General features: G+C 49.0%; 2 protein-coding genes across 2 annotated transcripts in view; both read right to left on the reverse strand.

Moving 5' to 3' along the window:
• The window catches only part of Sdc (Syndecan), a 178,873-nt gene that overhangs the window by 23,234 nt on the left and 136,388 nt on the right, over positions 1-19,251 (reverse strand). The window lies entirely within an intron of this gene.
• LOC144467552 (zinc metalloproteinase-disintegrin-like berythractivase) lies at positions 7-17,763 on the reverse strand. Its single transcript, XM_078176409.1, has 12 exons — positions 17,667-17,763; positions 17,052-17,143; positions 7,779-7,934; positions 5,225-5,414; positions 4,270-4,337; positions 3,738-3,902; positions 3,490-3,659; positions 3,212-3,403; positions 2,216-2,812; positions 1,728-1,929; positions 1,335-1,539; positions 7-1,200 (listed from the first exon to the last, which is right to left on the reverse strand). Exons 1-12 carry the CDS (start codon positions 17,761-17,763, stop codon positions 416-418), a joined length of 2,919 nt encoding a protein of 972 aa, XP_078032535.1. The 3' UTR covers positions 7-415.

A 19,251-nucleotide genomic window follows, 5' to 3' on the forward strand; every position in this document is an offset into this window, starting at 1 on the left:
ATTCGTGTCTCGAAACGTATAAAAATTCTACGACAGGACCTCGGTCTGCGTAGACCGAGATATCCATGGAGATAAAGTCCCGCCGACTATTCGTTAGTTCCGTTGTTACAGTATAAAGATCACAGTGCATCCGTACTCTATCGTTTGGCAAAATGAGTCGATTAGTGCCGCCACCGTTACCGTCGACCTTGCTTTCATCCTAGCGCGAAGATCATGGTCGTGCCAGAGGGATCAAGGGTCGCCATGACCTCCGCGCTAAAAGGAAACTCTTCGGGACATCGACACGCTTCGTCTACCGGAATTCTATTATTATCGTTCACGTGAAAATGTTATTGCGACCGTCTGACCAATTGCCAGTTCACAGATTCTTCGAATAACCGGTACACAACGCGATCATCGAGCTGTTAGGAAATTGTTACGAGGGCTTGAAGGCAGGTCGGATCTTTGGCTTGAGGCTTTGGTCGGGTGCGGGCGGGGGTGGAGGCTTTTTATTGTAGAACGGAGATTGGACCCTGATGCAGGGTTGCTCGACGGGCAGCAAAGGCTCGCCGGTCTTCGGCGAAGGGCTGGGAGCTTTGTTCGAGTGCTCCGGTTTCATGTCGGTTCTGACCGTGAGCCCCTTGACGTTCTTCGCGGTCATTTTCTGCATCTGTTGGATGCGCTCGGATATCTTGGTGCCCAACTCGGTACGCAGCGAGTTCTTTTGCGGTTGGGACTCTACGGAGGACGAGGTCGCGGCGGCGGTGGCGGACCGATCGGACTCAATCGATTTCCGGTCCACGATCTCGCTCGGTTTGGTTCGATCGTTATTCTGGATACCGGCGTTCGCGAACAGCATCGACTTTCGATACTCGATGCTGCTGCTGCAGTTAATCGCGTCCGGGTTAGTGGTCGAGATCAGGCCGGTCTTAGTGATCTGCAGCTTCTCCTTTGAAGGGAGATTTTCGCTGATCGTGTACACGCGGTCGTCGTTCCTGAGGTTCCCCGGACGCGGCGAGAAGAACATGACCATTCGCTCGTATACGTTTTTACCGATCGTGTGACCCGAGGTCGGCCGCGGATGATGCTTGCGCGGCTTTAGCACAGGCTCGAAGCATACGTACTTTTTCTCTTTGAGCCAGATTCCGATCGAGGATATTGCAACCATCGGCACGATGCCCAGGAAGATTATGTACATGACCATAGCGAAGTCGTTCCTCGCTGCAACGGACAGAAAAGCAAGATTAGAACAAATTGCAACGAGACCATTGACGATAGGCTAGCGTTGGTCCTTCGAGAAAGCTCGAGACGATCCAACGCCAACGATCTCGGGAAATTGAACGAAATCGATTCACCGTTCGGATCCTGCGCCGGTCCGCTGTCCTCGGAGCCGCCCACGCCCGGCTGAGTGCAGTCCGGCGGCCGGAAGCCGCGATTGCAGTGACAGTGACCCAAACTGTTGCACACACCGTTCCCACCGCAATTGTTCGGACAGGCATCCCCGCCAGACACGGTCGCGCGCAGGTCGGCCACCGACATGCATTTTTGGTTCACGCACATCTAAATCGGTCACAGCGTTTATAGTAATCGGATATAGGCGCATGCTGCAGTGAAATTGCTAGTACTCCGTGGAAGTGGTCAATCGACCGGCTCGTTAACCACAGCTATACTGTGAATCTTTATATTTGCGACTTCGATCGATCAATTTTTCCCAGGAGAAACAAATTAGAACAGTATCCTATCGTTACCTTGCCAGGTGCGCACTTGGCACCGTCGGGAGCGAGACCAGGGTCCACCTGGTTCAAGCCTAGATCGACGATTGCCGTTCGACACGGAATGATCTTGCCTCCGTTATTGATGAACGAGTGACTCAGAATCGCAACGGACTCCATGCCGAACTCCAGCCTCTCGTTCAAGTGTTTACAATGCAGCATCCCGCAGAGGAGATTCCTAAAATAGTTTCATTAAGAGGACAATTAAGGTACGTTCTTTTCCTTTGTAGGATAAACGTGAATCGAATCTACAGCATCCTCCGATTTTGATAGAACAGAGTTCCAATAAATGTTTAGACCACTAAACAGGCGAAAGCTCCGTTGTTTAATTTGTAATATTTAGTATTAATGAAGCATATAGTATGAATATAACATACATATAAATAATGTAATGTGAATGACAGTCAGACAAATAATAAATCAAAATCGGAGATAGACCTCGACAAGAAGGAACATCTTCTTACTGATCAGTGCACTTGACGTAGCTGGTGTCGAGTCGCCTGTAGCCGCAGTTGCCGTGTCTAGTACCCTTGTTGTTCATCTCGTAACACTGCGAATCCGAGGAGATGCCAGTAGGTCCCCAGAGCAACTTGCACTGATCGTTGTGCGTCCTGCAGGAGCCTTTGTAGCAGAAAGCCTTGCCCATGTTGCATGACTCGCCGTCCATCTTAAAGACATCGGCAGGACAGTACTCGCTCTGCCCTGTGCAGTACTCTGGCAGATCGCACTCGTGCTCGGCACTTCTGCACTCGGTGCCCGCGGTCTTCGGCTTGCACGTTTTCAGGTCGCAGCACGCCCCGGTGGCGCAGCTCGCGTTGCTGTGCAGCATGCAGGTGGTGACGTTGCAGCAAGGGTTGTCGCAGTTCTCCTTGAAGCCGCAGTCGCACTGTTCCCCGGGCTCGACGAAACCGTTGCCACAGACGGGACTGTCGAACAACTTCTGCGGCTTGTTCCTCAAACAGTAGTCCATGCCGTGCTCAAACGCCAGAGCCAAGTGGTCCAGGGAACAGCTAGACCAGTGCGTTGGTCCCGAAGAGCCGCTCGACGATGCCATTATGCATCTGTAACAGAAAGCAGCTGTTACTAGACTGATTCGTTAGCGTTTATTTTATCAAGTCTCATGTTTAAAAAGCGGATTTGACTTTAGAAACTTGATCATTCTGCTCTTCATCAGGTTCTATTCACCCCCTCTTTTCTCGCATTTCTTATATTCTAATTACTCTATTTGAACAACCTATATTCCCTATCTTATGCACTGTTTCTATTCTTTCACTGATCCTATCTTTTTCATTATAGCCTCGTCCCCTACTCACTACACTCTTTACGGTGATACCCTCCATCAGTCTCTCTGCAGACCCTTAATAAATGTTCTAAATTCCCAAACCTATCTCCGCATATGTCTAACTACTTGTCTATACGTCTAACAAAAAGTAAGTTTTGGGGGTTACGAAGACTCGTACTTCTCTTCGGGGCACTCGCAGTCGCTCGAATCGTGCTCCATGCCGAAGTTGTGACCCATTTCGTGAGCCACGGTTGCGGCCACCAGTCCCACGACGGTCGAGTGATCCATGGAGACACCGCCGGAGAACTCGTACGTGCATATCGGCCCCTTAAGCGCTTTACCAACCACGCCTCCCTCGAAAGTGATTCGCCTGCAAGTTTCAAAACCGTTACTCATCAGTTTGCGCCCGTTGATTCCTCTCGTCGGTACGTTTTCCCAACGAGACTCGAAACTCACGTCAACAGCTGGGCGTTGTCGTTCGGTATGTCCTGGACCAGCTTCTCCCTTCGGTAGCGAAGGAAGTTCGAGAGCGTGGTGTCCCCGTTCGTCGACAACGTTATTTCGTCCGTGTCGGACCAGATCTGCACGCCGACCAGTGCAATGAATATGTTCAACGGCATGTACAGCTGCAATAGAAGAAAAAAACTCTTAACGACTCCTCGAAAACCATTTTTCGGCCGGTCGAAGGCGTTCGTCGTACTAACCGCGTTGATAATGTTGGCGATATCTTTGCAATGGTGGTGCACTTTGTCATAATTCTCGTCCAGCGCCATGAACTCTTTCTTGTCGATCACCATCACCAGCTCCACGTATCTAGAGTGTCTGTTCGCGTTGTACGGTCCTCGGATCACCTCGGCCGCTCTCTTGTACTGTAAGAAAATGCAATCTCTAGGACGAGGGCACAGCAAGAACTTCGTTTCGTGAGATTAATCCTTCCGGGACGTGCAGTAAATTCTCTCAAATTGTACCTCGACAAAAAAATGGACAATTTGGGAAGAGGAGAGATGGATGCAATTATTCGAGTATCGTGGTTCGCAATGTACCGACTATATACCGACTATGCATCACTTTTGTTTGCAAGCTCGAGGACAATTCGAGAGAATTTACCGCGGTCGTGCACCGGGTCGATTCCAATTGCAGCTTCGAAAAAAAAATGGAACTCGCGCGCGGAAGCAGGGATTCGATTCCCGATTGTAAACAAAGATCTGCGGATTTTCTGCAACGGGTGCAACGTACCCTGGAGGCTCTGCCGACGATCCCGCGGTGCTCGGGGCCAAGAACATGGTGCGGCGTTCCCTCGTAACCTGCGCGAAACAAAAACCCAAGATCATCGGTCGAGTTCTCGGTAGAGTTGCGAACAAAGAGGGCCCCGGACGGCCGGCAGAATCTCGCTCCCACATTCGTTAAGACCGTTAAGGAGAGACCAGTCCGGGACAGGTCTGCCAGTCCCAAACGGGCAAGGGTAACAGCTCCAGAACGCAGCCGTGTTCGTCGCCGTTTTCCTATCTCGCTGGGAACGCGAGTCGCCGCGTTCAAGACCGGAGGACTCCAAGGTGACCGAAATCGTCCAAGTCCTGGCTTACTTTTCGCATGTTCTACGAGCTCGATCGGGGTCAGGCTCCGAGCTCGTTTCGACGTGACCCGATTGAATTAAATATCGACACAAGGTCCCTTAATTTTTCAATAGTAATCGTTTCGTTAATATCAATGATCCAGTGACCTTCTCACCCGTTTGCGTCATTACTCGCACCGAGCCAACTCCGGGGTCATTTAAATAGGACCCCGTTGGATTATCGTTAACTTCTGGCCAGGACTTCGACGTTTCGATAGTCATTGTACAGTATCAGTTACTCTAACATTTTCAACAAATTCAGGACATTAAGCTTTAAAAAAGTTATTGCGTTTCAATAGCTGTTCGAATATTGTTCACCAGGGTTTTACACTGTAAGTCTTTATGCAAAAGGAAAAAATTCCGTGTTCGTTGCAAGGGACACTTGAGAATTTCTTCAATAACATGAAAATTTGAATTAGAAATTATTTTCCAAGTTTTTCGTGTAAAGATTACAATTGCATAACTAATTCGACCGAAGTAACTTTTACAAATGATCGGTAAAAATAGCGTCGATATCACAGCCACCCATTATCGCCTCGAACGCACAAAATCCGCGGTTCAACGATTGATTTCTGTTACCGCATGTGTGATTGGCGACGAGATCCCTCTGATTGTAGACATAGTGCTTCGAGTCCAGGGTCTCCCTCTCCGGCTGGATGTGGTGGAGGTTCTCGCCGTCGAAGACGACTCCCTTCAGTCCTCTGCAGGTCGACAACGCTACCCAGGAGCCGGGCATCTCTCGCACGCTACCTTGGTAGTGGCAGAGTTCCTGCGAATTTCAAGGAAACACTCCTTCGGTTATTTCCAGTAGGGCGGCGGCGGAAAGCGGGGAAGAGAGACAATGCCGGGGGGAACGGTGGATAATTAGACGCGGTAAAGGATTCTCGGCACCGGTCGGTAGCAACGAAACTCGAGACTGCATATTCACCGGATTATCTCGTGTTTCGCGCCCATCCGTCCGCTACAAATATAGTTGGCCCACATTCTGTCGGGCCACACAGTCATCCTTTCTCGTCTTCCTTTTGCTCCTTCTCGCGGCACGCTGGCCGATCCGGCTAGCTATCGAAACACAAACGGAATTGGGAACAGCGGCGGTACAAAACGCCGCTACAGCCGTTCGGTGGAGGGGGGGAGGCACAGGTGGGATAAAGTGCGGGAATTCGTGGTTTTCGAACTGGCGGTTTTCGAAACCGATTCGCGCGAATCGAGAGTACCATTGAAACTCTATTATCGGGGAAACTGAATGCAGTCGCTGCGGGAGGCCAGATTTCATTTTCGCAACGGAAAATGGAAGGAATGGGGAGGAACAAAAGGCAGCGATTAGCCCGCGAGAGAAGCCTAACGAGTTGGATTCGCGGAATTTCCTCCATTTAACCGGCCGAAATTAGCTCGTCCGCTTGTCTTGGAACGGCGAGCGCAAATAATTCACAGCCGAGAGAGAGAGAGAGAGGGAGAGAGAGAGAGAGATAAAGAGACAGAGGAAGGGAGCGAGAGAGATAGGGAGCGTCACGGACGGCAACTGGACGTGCCAATTCATTTATTCAATTGCGTAAAATGTGGAACCGACGACAACAGAGCGCAACGAACTCGCTCGATGAAACACGGCCGGCCATCCGCCTGCCGGCGCTCGATGCTTTATGCGTGTCCATTAACCGTGAATAACGACGCTGACACAAAATTTCTGTCGGCGTTCCGCGCCTGCTGTTCACCACCTAGGAACAGCCCCGCGAACGCGAGCATTTTTTGTATCTTCCTCGAGCCGTCGACGCGGTTCGCCGTGTTCCACCCCGTTGCGGAGGTAGTCGAAAGCTTTTCGAAAATCGTTCCGGAAGATTAGTCCCGCCTCCCGGAAGAATAACCGGCGATACCAGTCGAACAAATGCGAACAGCGACGGACGTTCGCCGCGACGTTATTTAAGAGTGATCGATACTCTCGAATCGTCTTCCCTGATGTATATGCTCTACGCCTCTCTACGTTCTATACCCGTCTTGTCCTGGAAACGCACGACCGTCCTCCCCCGGTTCGGCCCGTGAGTCACCGTTATCGATTCCGGTGTTCTTTGCACCTGTGTTACCTTTGTTCCCCGGTGAAACGGCAATCGAACGCTGGGATTAAAAGGAACCTACCAGCCATAATCCCCGAGGAAGGGACCACGCCGCAGGATTCTGCTCACGTTTCTCGGCGGGCTGCGGAATTCGCCCAGGACCTACGGTAATCTCCTTAACTAACGGTTTTTGGGGGGCCGAACTAGCAGAAACGACCGCAAGACGGTTGCCAGTTTTCGGTTGGAACTTTTGCGGACCGAGGAGGACAAAGTGGGTGGAGGAGAGGAAATAAAATAAAGTGGATATCTTCGATCCGAAAAAACTGAACCAGCGGAGGGAGATCATTGTCGGTGTATAGTACGATTTCATTTTTAAAGTAGTAGAAGAGGAAAGAAATACAAAATTTGGTCACTAACTTTACCGATCTTTAAAGACTAAACTGGTATAAAGAGTTATATATTAAACTCGAATTTTTCGCCATTGAAATTTCCGCATGTAGAAACAATATCCACTAGTATACATTTTATAATTCTATTAATTTTAAATAATAATTCGATTAATTAAATCTATGTAATTTTATAATTCTATTATATTTCAACTTCTTTTCTTGTAAATTCTGTTTTACATCACAACTGTATACCGATCGGTCTCCAACCATGAAACGAATAAATAAATTGCTGGTTACAATAAAATCCTGCTTGCAATTTTAGACGGGTCACCCTAACTATTGGGTCTCGGAGGAACCGAAGTAGCAGAAAAGAAGAAGAAACGACAATTCTGCTAACTCATTTCTCCCGCCTCCAAAGGTCTAAACAACCTGAACAGGGTTAGTCGATGACACAGAAGTCCTCGAAGATGTAGTTGACAGAAAAGTCCACATAATAAGATTCTACCTGTAATTTTCGACGGGCCGTTAACTTTTACAGTCAACGAGGGAACGAAGCGAAAGAATGTACCGCGCGGAAGAAGATTCCGCTCGCCGGATTCTCGAGCCTCCGAGGGCTGAACCATCGGATGGGATTGATTGCCGGTAGAGAGTAGCCCTCGAAGTTCGAGCCGGATAAGCGCATAATAAGATTCAACTCACGACTTTCTCAGGGACATGGACTTTGTACGATCCCTGGTGCTGATGTCTCTGCTGGTAGCCGACCGGTATGAGATCGGTGTTGAGCCTCAGGTCGAGCACTCGCTTGACCCCGTCCAGTTCGAGGCCCACTGTCAGCACATCCGCGTGGTCGATGTCCTGGAAAGAGAGAAAAAAAAAAGAAAAGGTCGGGTAATTAGTCTTCGGCTGCGAGCGTCCCGCAGATAACGGCGGGGGCAGATTATCGGGCGTTGGCCGCGTCTTATCGGGCACACAGGTGTTCCCCTTTTCCTGTCAGATAAAACTCCGAATCGGCGTTCGTACACGTTAGAATCGTTTCGGTGCTGTGTGTGTGTGTGCATTATGCACCTGTTGCGCTCGACGACGCGCCCAAGGAGAAAGATAAAAAAGTAGAGACGCGCGTCTCTCGATCTCGGGGCGATCGAGTGGCCTGGAATCGGCACGGAGCAGAGGCAATTAGCTTCGCTAAGCTCCGGACTGTGCTTTCTTCGTTAACGGTCTACTGGCAAGGGCCAATTATTCTTGCACACGCGAATTGCACGGGAATTGCACGCGACCGTGTGCTTTCTAAAGACTCTCCCCGGCGCTCGAGATCGCCTCGAAATCGGATCGGAGCGGAGCAGGCAAAAGCGAGAGACAATGGGGCTCTCTGCGAGTGGACTTTTCACTGGCGCCCCAATTTCGCGGAGCCCCGGGCTTCGGACCGGGGAGCCGAATAGCCGAGCGTTTAAACGTTTTCGGGGGCTCGGGGACCGAGAGTTTTTCGGTGGGCGGGCGCGCGCGTGCCGGACCTCGCAAATGAATTCACGGTTTCTCGTTTGCACCCTCCGCTCCGGGCCGGCCTCTGCTCTCCGCTCCGATCCGCTCCGCTCGGCTTTCGCGTCCATGTTTAATTCATGGGGGACGCGTCTCGACGGCCCACTTCCACCCGAACAGGAAATATCGCGCGGCCCGTGTGGAGCGCATGCATGCACATACGCGCGCGCCTCCTCGAACCCTGTGCATGCACTCTGTGTGCATAAGCGCGCACCGCTGCCAGCCGGAGAAAGATCTTTAACAGGACCAACAACGGGTCTCCCGAGGAATCTCGGCCGAATGCAAGGCCGTCGCGACGCCTCTTTATCGCGGTCTTTATGACCCGCTGGGACGATCGAACCGGCGACAGATCGCGGCTGGCGGCTGCCGCGAACGCAATCGTCACCTTTCCGATCAATCTTCGCCGTCGACTGTGCTCCGATTTTATTCGCAATCTGGAATGTGGCAGTTCGCACCAAATTGAGCGGGGTTTATTGTCATCGAACAGCGGTGATAAGAATTGAAATGAGTTATCTTTGACACGTTAATGTCTATTTTAAACGGCTGAATTTTAAGATAAGACTAATTAATTAATATTATCAATGTGGGGTCAGATAAAATATAATTATTGCACAAATGTGTTGTCAACCTAAACCTTATAAATATCCACATTATACGTATATAACGTTATTACATTGTTATGTATTATTATCACAAATTGTAAAGTCTATTGAAATTGATGAAGACCCATCTGATAATAAAAAGAATTATAATCGTTTTGTATATTTTCCAAATGATGTTTGTTTCTCGTAAATAAATAAATCATTTTGTTGCCTGTACATTAGCTAAGAAAATGCGAAACTTCGAACTGTGGTCGGTATCTGAATTTTCATGAAACCTTACTGGACTTGTGAATATTCTCTGGAGCACTAGTCACGCGACTCATTCGATTCTCCTACTATAAAGAGCAGTATTAACCTACTGTAAGAACACCGTTCCACTCCAAAAATCGATTTTCTATCACGAAAAGTAATTAGCATCCTGCGTAAAGTCTGTCTCGAAAAGACTTTCTCTCAAACTATTCGTCTTATCGGCACCGTTCGACAGGAGAAAAAAGTTGTCGAGAGGATTTCTACAGCATTAAATAGCCGGCGCAGATAACGACCGTAGGTGGCAAGGGGTCTCTTGTCGAGAGGGCCACTCGACTCGAGCCACTCTCGCTGAGAAAATATCGGAACGAATAAGACGAGCTTCTGGCTCGCGACAATGACCGTTGGAAAACGCGTGTTCCTGGGACTCTCGCAGGACTAATAAAACAAAGCATCGCGGACGAAATTGTTCGAAAAGCGAAGCGGTCGGCGGGGGGAGAGGCCCGTGAGGATCCTCGCGGAATAAACCGCACGCGGGAGCCGATAAATCGGGCCGAGAGAGAGGTGCGCGCCGATGAACTTTCGACGTTGTTTGACGGTTTATCCGAGCCTCGGCTGCCGTACGTCGAATAGTTCGCGGCGGTGGTCGAGCGCGCCGGGAAAGAAAAGCCGGGCGAAAAGAAAGGGGAGAGAAACTGATGCAAAGGGATCGTTCGCGGGTGCATTCCTTTATCCTGCTCGCTGTTTCCGGCCACAAAGAGAAATGGAGTGGCTCCTCTATCGCGCTCCTCTGTACTTTACACGGCGGAAAGGTTTTCGGCTTGCGCCGGGCTTCTCTTATCCGCCGAACAACGAAATTCCGATATCTGTTGCGGATAAGCGTATAGCGTATTTCATGCATTTATAGCGGAATCGTAATTTCGATGGGTATTAGGATCAAAAGCCACACGAAGCCAAAGGATCGAAGACCTGAGACAGAATAAAGGCAGACCCTAGAGGCAATTCTGTACTTAAATATATTTCACCTGGTCTAGGTTTCGTTTTATTGTAACTGTAAATACATCATTGTTCTTTTTCGAATTTTACCCACCATTTTTTTTACTAATCTTTCGTTTGTATTCTCACTTTCACAGCGACGTTACTTGTATGACTGACAATCTTTTATTCATTATATTTCCTGTACTATACATTTTATATCTACTACGCTATTTCTTACTTCGGCTTTTCTTATTGTCTTATTATTCATGTATTTTAATTTTTATTCTGCTCGTGCGATGGATATACAAAATTTCTCATTACTAACGATGGTTTCTTTACCGATACATAAGAATAAAATTATCATTACTATGGTTAATAAATATATAAATACAATATGGCACTGAAAAACAATATATATCATTGGCGTCAATATTTGGGAAAATTTTACTTTCTTAATATTCTACGTAAATCGATCTTCATCAAATTACATAAACTTGGCTCAGTTCTCTTGTTTAAACACATTTCGAGGTTGCGCTAAAAGGGTTGCTCTAAAAGGGTGAAACCAAAACCAGGATCGTCTTACAAAAAATGATTAACAATGTGGGTTCAACGAGACTATTCAGACGCGGGTTCGGGTTTCAGAAATCATGTTCGAGATGAGCGTAGAATCGGAAGGTGGTTTCGCGCGATTAAGAGGAGACCGAGGTCGTCGCAGACAAAGCCGCGGGAGTCGGAGAGCGCGGATAAAGGCCGTACGCGCAACGAAACAAAAAGGCTCGTGCCGACACAATGAAAATTTGCCCGTGGTTCCGCGTTAATCGCCTCGAAAAGTGACGCCCAACGACGGCGGTGGTTTCTTTGGCGGTATCGGAGGAGGGGGGCGCACCTAGGACGCGGAAACGCGGCCGGCAGTTCCTTCCTCTTGCTTCTAGCCACGGCCTGGCCGTCGAGGGCCGAGATTAAAAGATGCCTTTCATCCTAAGCCACCTACAAAGAGCCCCTCTGTACGTTGCGGTACATTGTGCTCCGCCCTGCTACGCATACTCGTTAACAGCACTAATTTCCACGAAGCCTGAACAATTAATAACGATCGAGCCGGCTCTCTCGGACCTGCCTAGAAAAAAGGAACGTCGATCGCGATAACGATAAGATTGTGGACTTTGTTATTTAGGAGCGGATCCGATATCGACAGAACCGAAAAAATCTGTGCGGATGATAGTACAGTGTGCCGAAGCAACGAGGTTGAAAAATGCCTTTGAAAATAAAAGAGTCCGACGGTAGACAAACAATGATTGAACGGACTTTGGTCGCGACACCGACAACGTGATCTCGCGTTCGATGCCAATAGTTCGTGATAATTAGGTACGCTAATTATCTGAAAATGGAGCTAGCAATTGAAGCCTGTGCATACATAGATTCTAGCTTACGAAGCGAACAAACAATTGATCTACAAGCACAACAAAGGGTTCGAACTATTGATTTGCATTGTTGAACTGCGGCGCACTGACTAATGGAAAATAACCCGGTTGCTAATACCGATCGACACAACCTACGAATAATTGATTGGAACAGAAACGATCGCGAACCGGGGCCGCGCGTACCTTTTCGGCAGCCGCAGTCTTTTTTGGAAAGGCGTATCCGATGTTGTTGCATTGGTGATTTCCGGCGCTGCGCGGTCGCCGATGAAATCGGTCTAAACAATTAGCGACCGCTAATCCGCATTGCTTTCGTTAACGTCGGCGCGGTGTGTCGGGCGTCGAGTCTGGTGCAACCGGTCGACCGCAGATAGATCGTCCGCGGTAATCGCGACCGTTCGCGGCCAGATGTTTATTTCGAAATGGACGCAATAAATCCCTCGGTTATGGCGTAATGCCGTATCATTGCGGCGACTCGGTGCTCGCATTACGGTGAATCGACGGTGGACCGGTCGCCGAATTCGCGCGGCTCTCTTCTAGGTCTGCCGCCGCACCGACGACAAAAAGTCCGATAAAACCTGCGGAGATAACTGGACACGCCGGATCCGTGTTTGCGTTCGATCGGGCACGGTAAATACGCTCGTCGTTCGTTCGCCGGCCGGACGATTGATCGACGAGTCCGACGGCAGCGGCCAATCAAATTCGCCGTCGACCCCGGCAATCGAACGAGTCGTGCTGCAATTAAAATCGCCAGCCTGCGCCGGGTCATTAGCGTATTTAAATAACCAGGTGCTAGCGCCGCCTCGTGCTCGGCTCAATTCCATTTCCGGCCGTCGAACGGCTTCCGTTTGACCCGCGCGCGTGATCCTCTACGCGCGATCCATATATCTGGCGGGTCGAACGTGGAACGCGCTCTCTCCGTTGCCGAGCATTCATTGTCATCTGGGCCACGCGCAGTCTTGGCTGCGATAACTTAGGTGCCACGAAACCACGCCCACGTGGACGTAAGTTGATGAAGCAAGAGTCTCCGGAGATAGAATTTCCGAGCATCGGCGGTTTCACTTGACCAGAGTGCAGAAGCTGCACAGATTTTTCGTCCGTCTAGATTTGTACTTCCATAGACTGCGGAAACTGCAACGGCGTTTTAGTCCACCGAGATTTATACTCATTTACACTGGAGTAACTGCGACGGTGTTTACTCTGCCATAGCTTTGTACTCATTTAGGCTGCAGAAACTCCGAAGATGTTTGGTCTACCAAGATTTATGCCCGCGTAGACTGCGGAAACTGCAAACATTTTTGGTCTACCAAGATTTATGCTCGCGCGGACTGCAGAGACCGAAGATTGTTGACTTCCAAGGTTTGTGCTCGTCTAGACTGCTGGGGGAACTGCAAAGATTCCTAAGTCTGCGATCGTAATCGAGGTGGTCGGTGAAAATCGCGGAGGATTTGATAAGAGTCGTTCTGACAGGCTGGGAGGGGGGCGGAACGGTGACAAAGGAGACGCGAAAACTCCGAATCGGATAAAAATATTCGACGGTTGTAGCGGGCCGTCGCGATTCGTTAGTTTGGCCGGCGCGAGGGACAAGGGGTGCGCGAGAGGGCGGGCGGTTCGATGAGAAACCCTGACCCCTCGGTACATTTGTTTCCCCGATATCGACTTGGAATGGGCGCGCGCGGGTCACGGGCGGGGGAACGGTAACTGGAATATCGAGAAACGTTTCCCGGCCGGTTGGCGACCGGCCAGGTATGGATTGCTAACCGTCGCCGTCCGACGACGATGATAGAATCCGCGCCGGGAGAATTCCGCGGATCCATCTATCGTCGATCCCGGCTGCATCCTCTCGCCGCGTGCTCGGAATACTCGAAACGTATGACCTGGAAGAAGCTTTTTCGTCCCGGAGACGAGCGAGAGAGAAAGGGAGAGAGAGAGAGAGAGGGGGGGGGGGGAGTGTGAGAGGGAGAAAGACGAGGGCTCCGGGCTGGATCGATGGAAGCTTGGAGACCATCGGCCCGTGAATCCCAGCTTTTTGCCCCGACTCTCCTCCCGGCGTAATCAAACCCGCCGGGGATGTTTGCGCGAAACATACTCTAACCGGAGGAGTATCGCCGCCTACAAGTGCTCGAGAGTTGCTGCGATCCCGGCGAAACTTGCGTACAATATAGAGAAAATACTCGACGGAGATTTTTCCAGTTATTTTTCTTCTCGTCGTTCGGATCCGCGGAGTGGAGGTACAGGGACGGCCATGTTTGGGAAACGCGGGACGAATCCTTTGAAGATCTGTACATTAAGCTCTGGTAAGAACAAACATTATTAGCACAGATATGTTTTTCCATTTTATCGACGGTCACCGTTCGGGGTTATTTACGAGGCGGATCCTTTATGATAGACAGGACGCGGAGAAAATTCTGCCCGTTTATTTATTCATTTAATAAACGGGAAAAACTCTCTGACGGGGGTAATGTCGAGTCATTCACAGATAAACGCAGCACGGAGCAACTGTCGTAAAAAAGAATTTATGAAAAATACTCTTCTCTCTAAATTTGCTCCTTTTTACAATTAGACTTGCACAAGGGAAGAATAAAGAACGCCCGAGATTGTTACTACTACCAGATACAGAATGAGGAATTAAAATTATTATCATTAGAGACGAGAAATCTTCCGTCAACTGTTCTAGTCGACGATAGAGCTGAAACAAGCTCTGCATAATGCGTGCCACGAAATTATGATGACTGAGCGTCCGGCATTCAGAGGGAGTAAATGTCGAACACTTAATGTACATATTATTGTTCAGTTTACTATGCTTGTTAAATTGATAAAATCTATTGGATATTAAATCGAAGTATCCTCATTTCCGAAACAGCCGAGTCTAAATATACAGATATATTTAAGAGCAGAATTTTCTCGTTGTACCAAGAGGAAACAATATCGGGGGACATCCACCCATGCGTCTCCGCGCAGCGGAAACTGACGAACAGAGAGGCGCGACGCTCTTCAGTTGGCCAGGCGTTTTTGGATAGCAACGTCCGACAAAGTGTCTCGCGTGGGAGGTGGTCGCGTGTTCGGAGATTACGAGGCCAAGCATCTAGTAGCGAACCACTAGTCCCTCTCTTCAAACAAACTTCTTGGGCAACTCCGATCGCAGACAGCGCAAACGCGACAAGTATGTTTTGACGCGTTCACTCGTGCCGCTTATCGGCTCTCTTACAAGTGTATATACTACGTACTTTTCCGCTCGAGTAAATTATACGACACACAACCGAATATGCAATCTGTTCACCGCGAAATACCGCGGGCAATTCTATCGGTAGAAATCAATCGGGAGGGAGTTGCGACGGATGGCGACCCAACCCTAGGTAACAGGAAATTAGATTCATTGTCGTGGACAGACGCACTGATAACGCTCATTCTTCCCGTGATAACGAGAAACGAGGCCAATTGACTCGACGCCGCGAGACCGAGGGCGCGCACGATCCCAAGCGATGGACTGCGATCTATCTCTGCAATCCGGACCGTCTAGATCCTTTCCGAACCTTCGTCACGGACTAAGGAACGATTGTAAGGTTTTCGAAAAGAAGTTTTGAATTCAAGGAAAACACTCTAAGATCTATAGGAAGCCTGCAATGAAATCCATGGTCTTGCCAAGCATATTATAAATGCAACAGCGTTGCTTATATCACTTCGACGAGGTGCAAAAATTGTTGGGCTCTCGAAAGAGGCTCCAAACTTGCGATATCAGCGATCGAGAATTATTTGCTCACCATTTATTTACACGGTTGATAAATTAATAAGATAACGACAGCAACTGTCGCGAACACACGATTCAACCCTTACCATTGGACTATAAATTTAATGACAAATACGTACAGATGGAATACAAAATACTTAAATAATTCAAAAATAACATTGCATTATTTTCAACCCAATAAAACAATTAAATAAGAAATAGACGTCTCTGTATTATGCACATCTTGCAATTAATACGGACAATTTTCATTCTATTAAAAATCTACGATCTGGTGATTACGCGGAACGCGGCACGCGCTATCGACGCGCAGGGTGCACAGGCCCGGGCGCAGTGAACGGCCCCGTTCATTTGTTTCGTTTGAAACGCATCCAGCTCTTAAGGGGATCTCGCGGCAACCCGTTCAAAAATAGCTGCTCCGCGCAACACGCGTCTCGGGAACATCTGTTTCTGGATGGTATCGACCGTAAGGAAGGAAGTTCCCGAAGCTGGCCGTCGCGCGACGCTCGACGACGCGAGGGACCCCGTTGTACGACGAAAATTTCGTCGCGACCTTACGACTTCTGCCGGCAGGTAGGTCGCAGTTCGCTCGCAGATCTTCACGGGATTTGGTATTCGCGGCGCGGCGTCGCGACATTTGCATCGAAATTGTTGCACCCGTGTGTCGGCGGCTCCGCGGCCCGCATTCCAAGTTCCGGAGTCGCGGGGCCCGGGCTCCGTCGACGGAGCCCGGCGACGCTCCAGATTCGAGCGCAGTTTTCCGCGCCTTCTTGATTAAACGCAAGCTTCGCCGAATATTTTATCCCCCCCTCGGTTATTTTTCCTTCGCGCCGATGCTCGACGGCCCGCGAGTTTCGATGATTTAAATTCAATTTAATTTCAATTTTTCTATGAAAATTCAACGTAACAACGATGGTAATAGTAGAAATGAAAATGAGAACAATACGATTATAAATTTAAAGTTAACCCTTTGCACTCCGCGCCATCATGGATATTACCTACTAGCGCTCATGAACATTTATATTATTATATAGTATACGTTATATATACATATATAATATTATCATAATAATATTCGATTTATATGAATTTGTAGACATCGAGGAATAGTTACAAATCGCTAATAAACTTTAATGTATAGTCATATACTGAAATTAGGATGTCCACTGAGAGGAGCCAACAGAGTTCAAAGGGTTAATTATGTCCAAGAATTTTGTGGTAATCGACTCTATAACCCATACATTTGACGATGTATCTGACCATTCCCAGTATTATTGAACAATTTCTCAAGACACGTTTTTAAAAATACTTCTTACTTAGCGTCATTTAAATCTACTGTTTAAATATCGCTATTCATAATTACAATTATGTAAGCGGAGATTTAAATACGCTGGGTCAAAATGTTCCGGTCACCGCAGTCGCAGTGTTAAATTAGACGACGACTGATACTCACGTTTTCCTTGGTTGTCGAGATCTCCCGTTTGGTTCTCCCGTGATAAACCTGTGGCCTGACCAGCGCGTGCCTGCTGAAATCCGTGGACGGACCTGCAACACAAACGACGGCGCCGTTAGAGAGAGAAAGAGAGAAAGAGAGAATGGCTGCGTTCTCCCGGTCCCTTTGTGTCTGAACGAGCGAGAAACGGCGTTCGAAGGGAAAGAGTAGTTCGACTGTCGGCCAGACCCGGAGTATTTCAGTCGCTGGCAAGTGTCCCGCGGGAACGCTTTTGTCCCGAAATTCGCTAGCGGGAACGCCGTCCGGCGCGCCGCGACGGTTTACCGTGCTGGCGCGCCCTTCCACGCTAATCACATCGAGTCGAGTCCTTGACACCGAGCTGAACAACGGGGGAAAAAAAAAAGAGAGAAAGAGCGCGCGAGACAGAGGCCGTGGGCGAAAAGAGGGAAAGAGACAGGCCTGGAGGGCCTCTCCGGCAATTTTCGCGGGCGTCCCGTTAGCGTTCGCTCTTTCGGACGGTATCGACTACGGTCCTTGAAACTTCGGAGTCTTCGGGGACGTGGCAATTTTTTCGTAACTTGTGGGACATTGTAGGACGTTTTAGGAAAATTTTACCGGGAAAATTGACATTTTTGAGCCTGCGATAAAATCGTACAGGTACTGGAAGAGGCACCAGCGTCCTAATAAATATTCTAAGACCATTGGGGAGCATCCTAGAGCCTTCGGAAAAATCCTAGGACTACCTGGAGAGACCCAGAGCCTATGAAATCGTATTGTAACCCGAAGCGAACATTTTAGGGCGTGCACAAAAATTGTAGGGCCTCCAGAAGAGGCTCGGCGGCCAGAGAAACATTTTAGAGCCGCTAGAAATTATTCGACGACCCGTGAAAAAGTAACGGCGCTCGCAGAAAAGGCCGAGGACACACAGAAATACTGCGTATTGAAAAATCGTGGAAAGTGGGTCGAGCCGCAAGGTCCAGATCCAGCGGCGGAACAACACGATTTTCAGGCTTCCTGGTGTACGGTATCTCTGTGCTCGTTCGCCCTGACCCACGGCCAATTAAAAAAGCGGAGACTGAAAGGCACGGGTTCCCTCTCGCGAGAGATCACGGTCTAAAAATATTCCCGATTGATTAGAGCCGGTCCGGTTCGGCGGCGGCCTTGATCTCCGGCACATTGCCCGTTCGATATTCCACGAATCCGTGGCGTTCTCGGTCCGCGGAGCAGCCGAAGCGGCAGCGGAGAGACCCGTGAATCGTGAAAACCGCTAACCGCGACGAGAGAAGAGGAGGCTCGGCCCTCGTGATTCGTCATTCCGCCGGGCACGCGCGCTCTCGCGTAGGTATTAAATGCTCTGCAATTATTGCCCGACGGTCTCGCCTGTTTCCCGCCTCCTCTCTCGCCGTAGCCCGCACGGAACACTGCTCTCGCAACGATAAAAAGAACTATCCTCTTCCTCCGGGGGGCCGGAACAAAGGTCTCGTGTGCCCGCAGACGAAAAATATTGTTCTTGGCGCGGAGCGCGGATGAATTTTGCGGCGCGAGCGACCCCGAGAGTTTCTTCAAACAAAGTTGCCACGACGATTGCCTTCGATGGCCGGAAGTTATCGAGTTGTTCGGTTCACGCGAATCGACAGATCTCCGTGTCTCGGATGGATCCGCGGAGATCTGCATCCAGTCTGGAGAGCATGCCAGATACTCGTAGAACCCGATGGAAAGCGACGATAAAATAGGCCTATGTATTCAATGACAACTAAGTGGTCGCCGGAGCGAATTTGCACGTTTTGCAGTATTTTCTTTGCAATCCTTAAGGATTGTTTCCTTAATATTTGGCGACTTGCTACGATGAACGAATCAAGTCTATAGAAAAGTGCGGCATCGGCTTTTGCACGTCTTGTCTCTTGGCACAGTGGGCAACCTAAACACATTACTAATCACAACCATTCGTCTACAAAGTGCTTAATAACAACTACCGCTAGATTAAGAAATGGTGGATTCAGAAGCACTTGGCAGACTTTTTATAACATACTGATATTAATCGCATGATCATTGATATGAATAATGTCTATTTGATAAAAGGGATCTTAATCTGCGTCTCGTTGCAATTCAACCTAAACTTATACTATCTATTACCGATGCTTATTTAAATTTCAACATTTATATTCCTTTTCGTATTAATGGGTTTTCCGGTTCGAATAAA

This window comes from Augochlora pura, chromosome 3 (assembly GCF_028453695.1).
Source record: "Augochlora pura isolate Apur16 chromosome 3, APUR_v2.2.1, whole genome shotgun sequence".
Taxonomy (NCBI): Eukaryota; Metazoa; Arthropoda; class Insecta; order Hymenoptera; family Halictidae; genus Augochlora; species Augochlora pura.

Coding starts and splice junctions, on each gene's coding strand:
- LOC144467552 (XM_078176409.1), bottom strand. CDS start 17,763: ATGCTCCCCAATGGTCTTAGAATATTTATTAGGACGCTGGTGCCTCTT. Junction 5,415..7,778: donor TCCATGTCCCTGAGAAAGTC/GTGAGTTGAATC, acceptor TGAAATTCGCAG/GAACTCTGCCACTACCAAGG. Junction 3,660..3,737: donor TCGCCAACATTATCAACGCG/GTTAGTACGACG, acceptor CTTCTATTGCAG/CTGTACATGCCGTTGAACAT.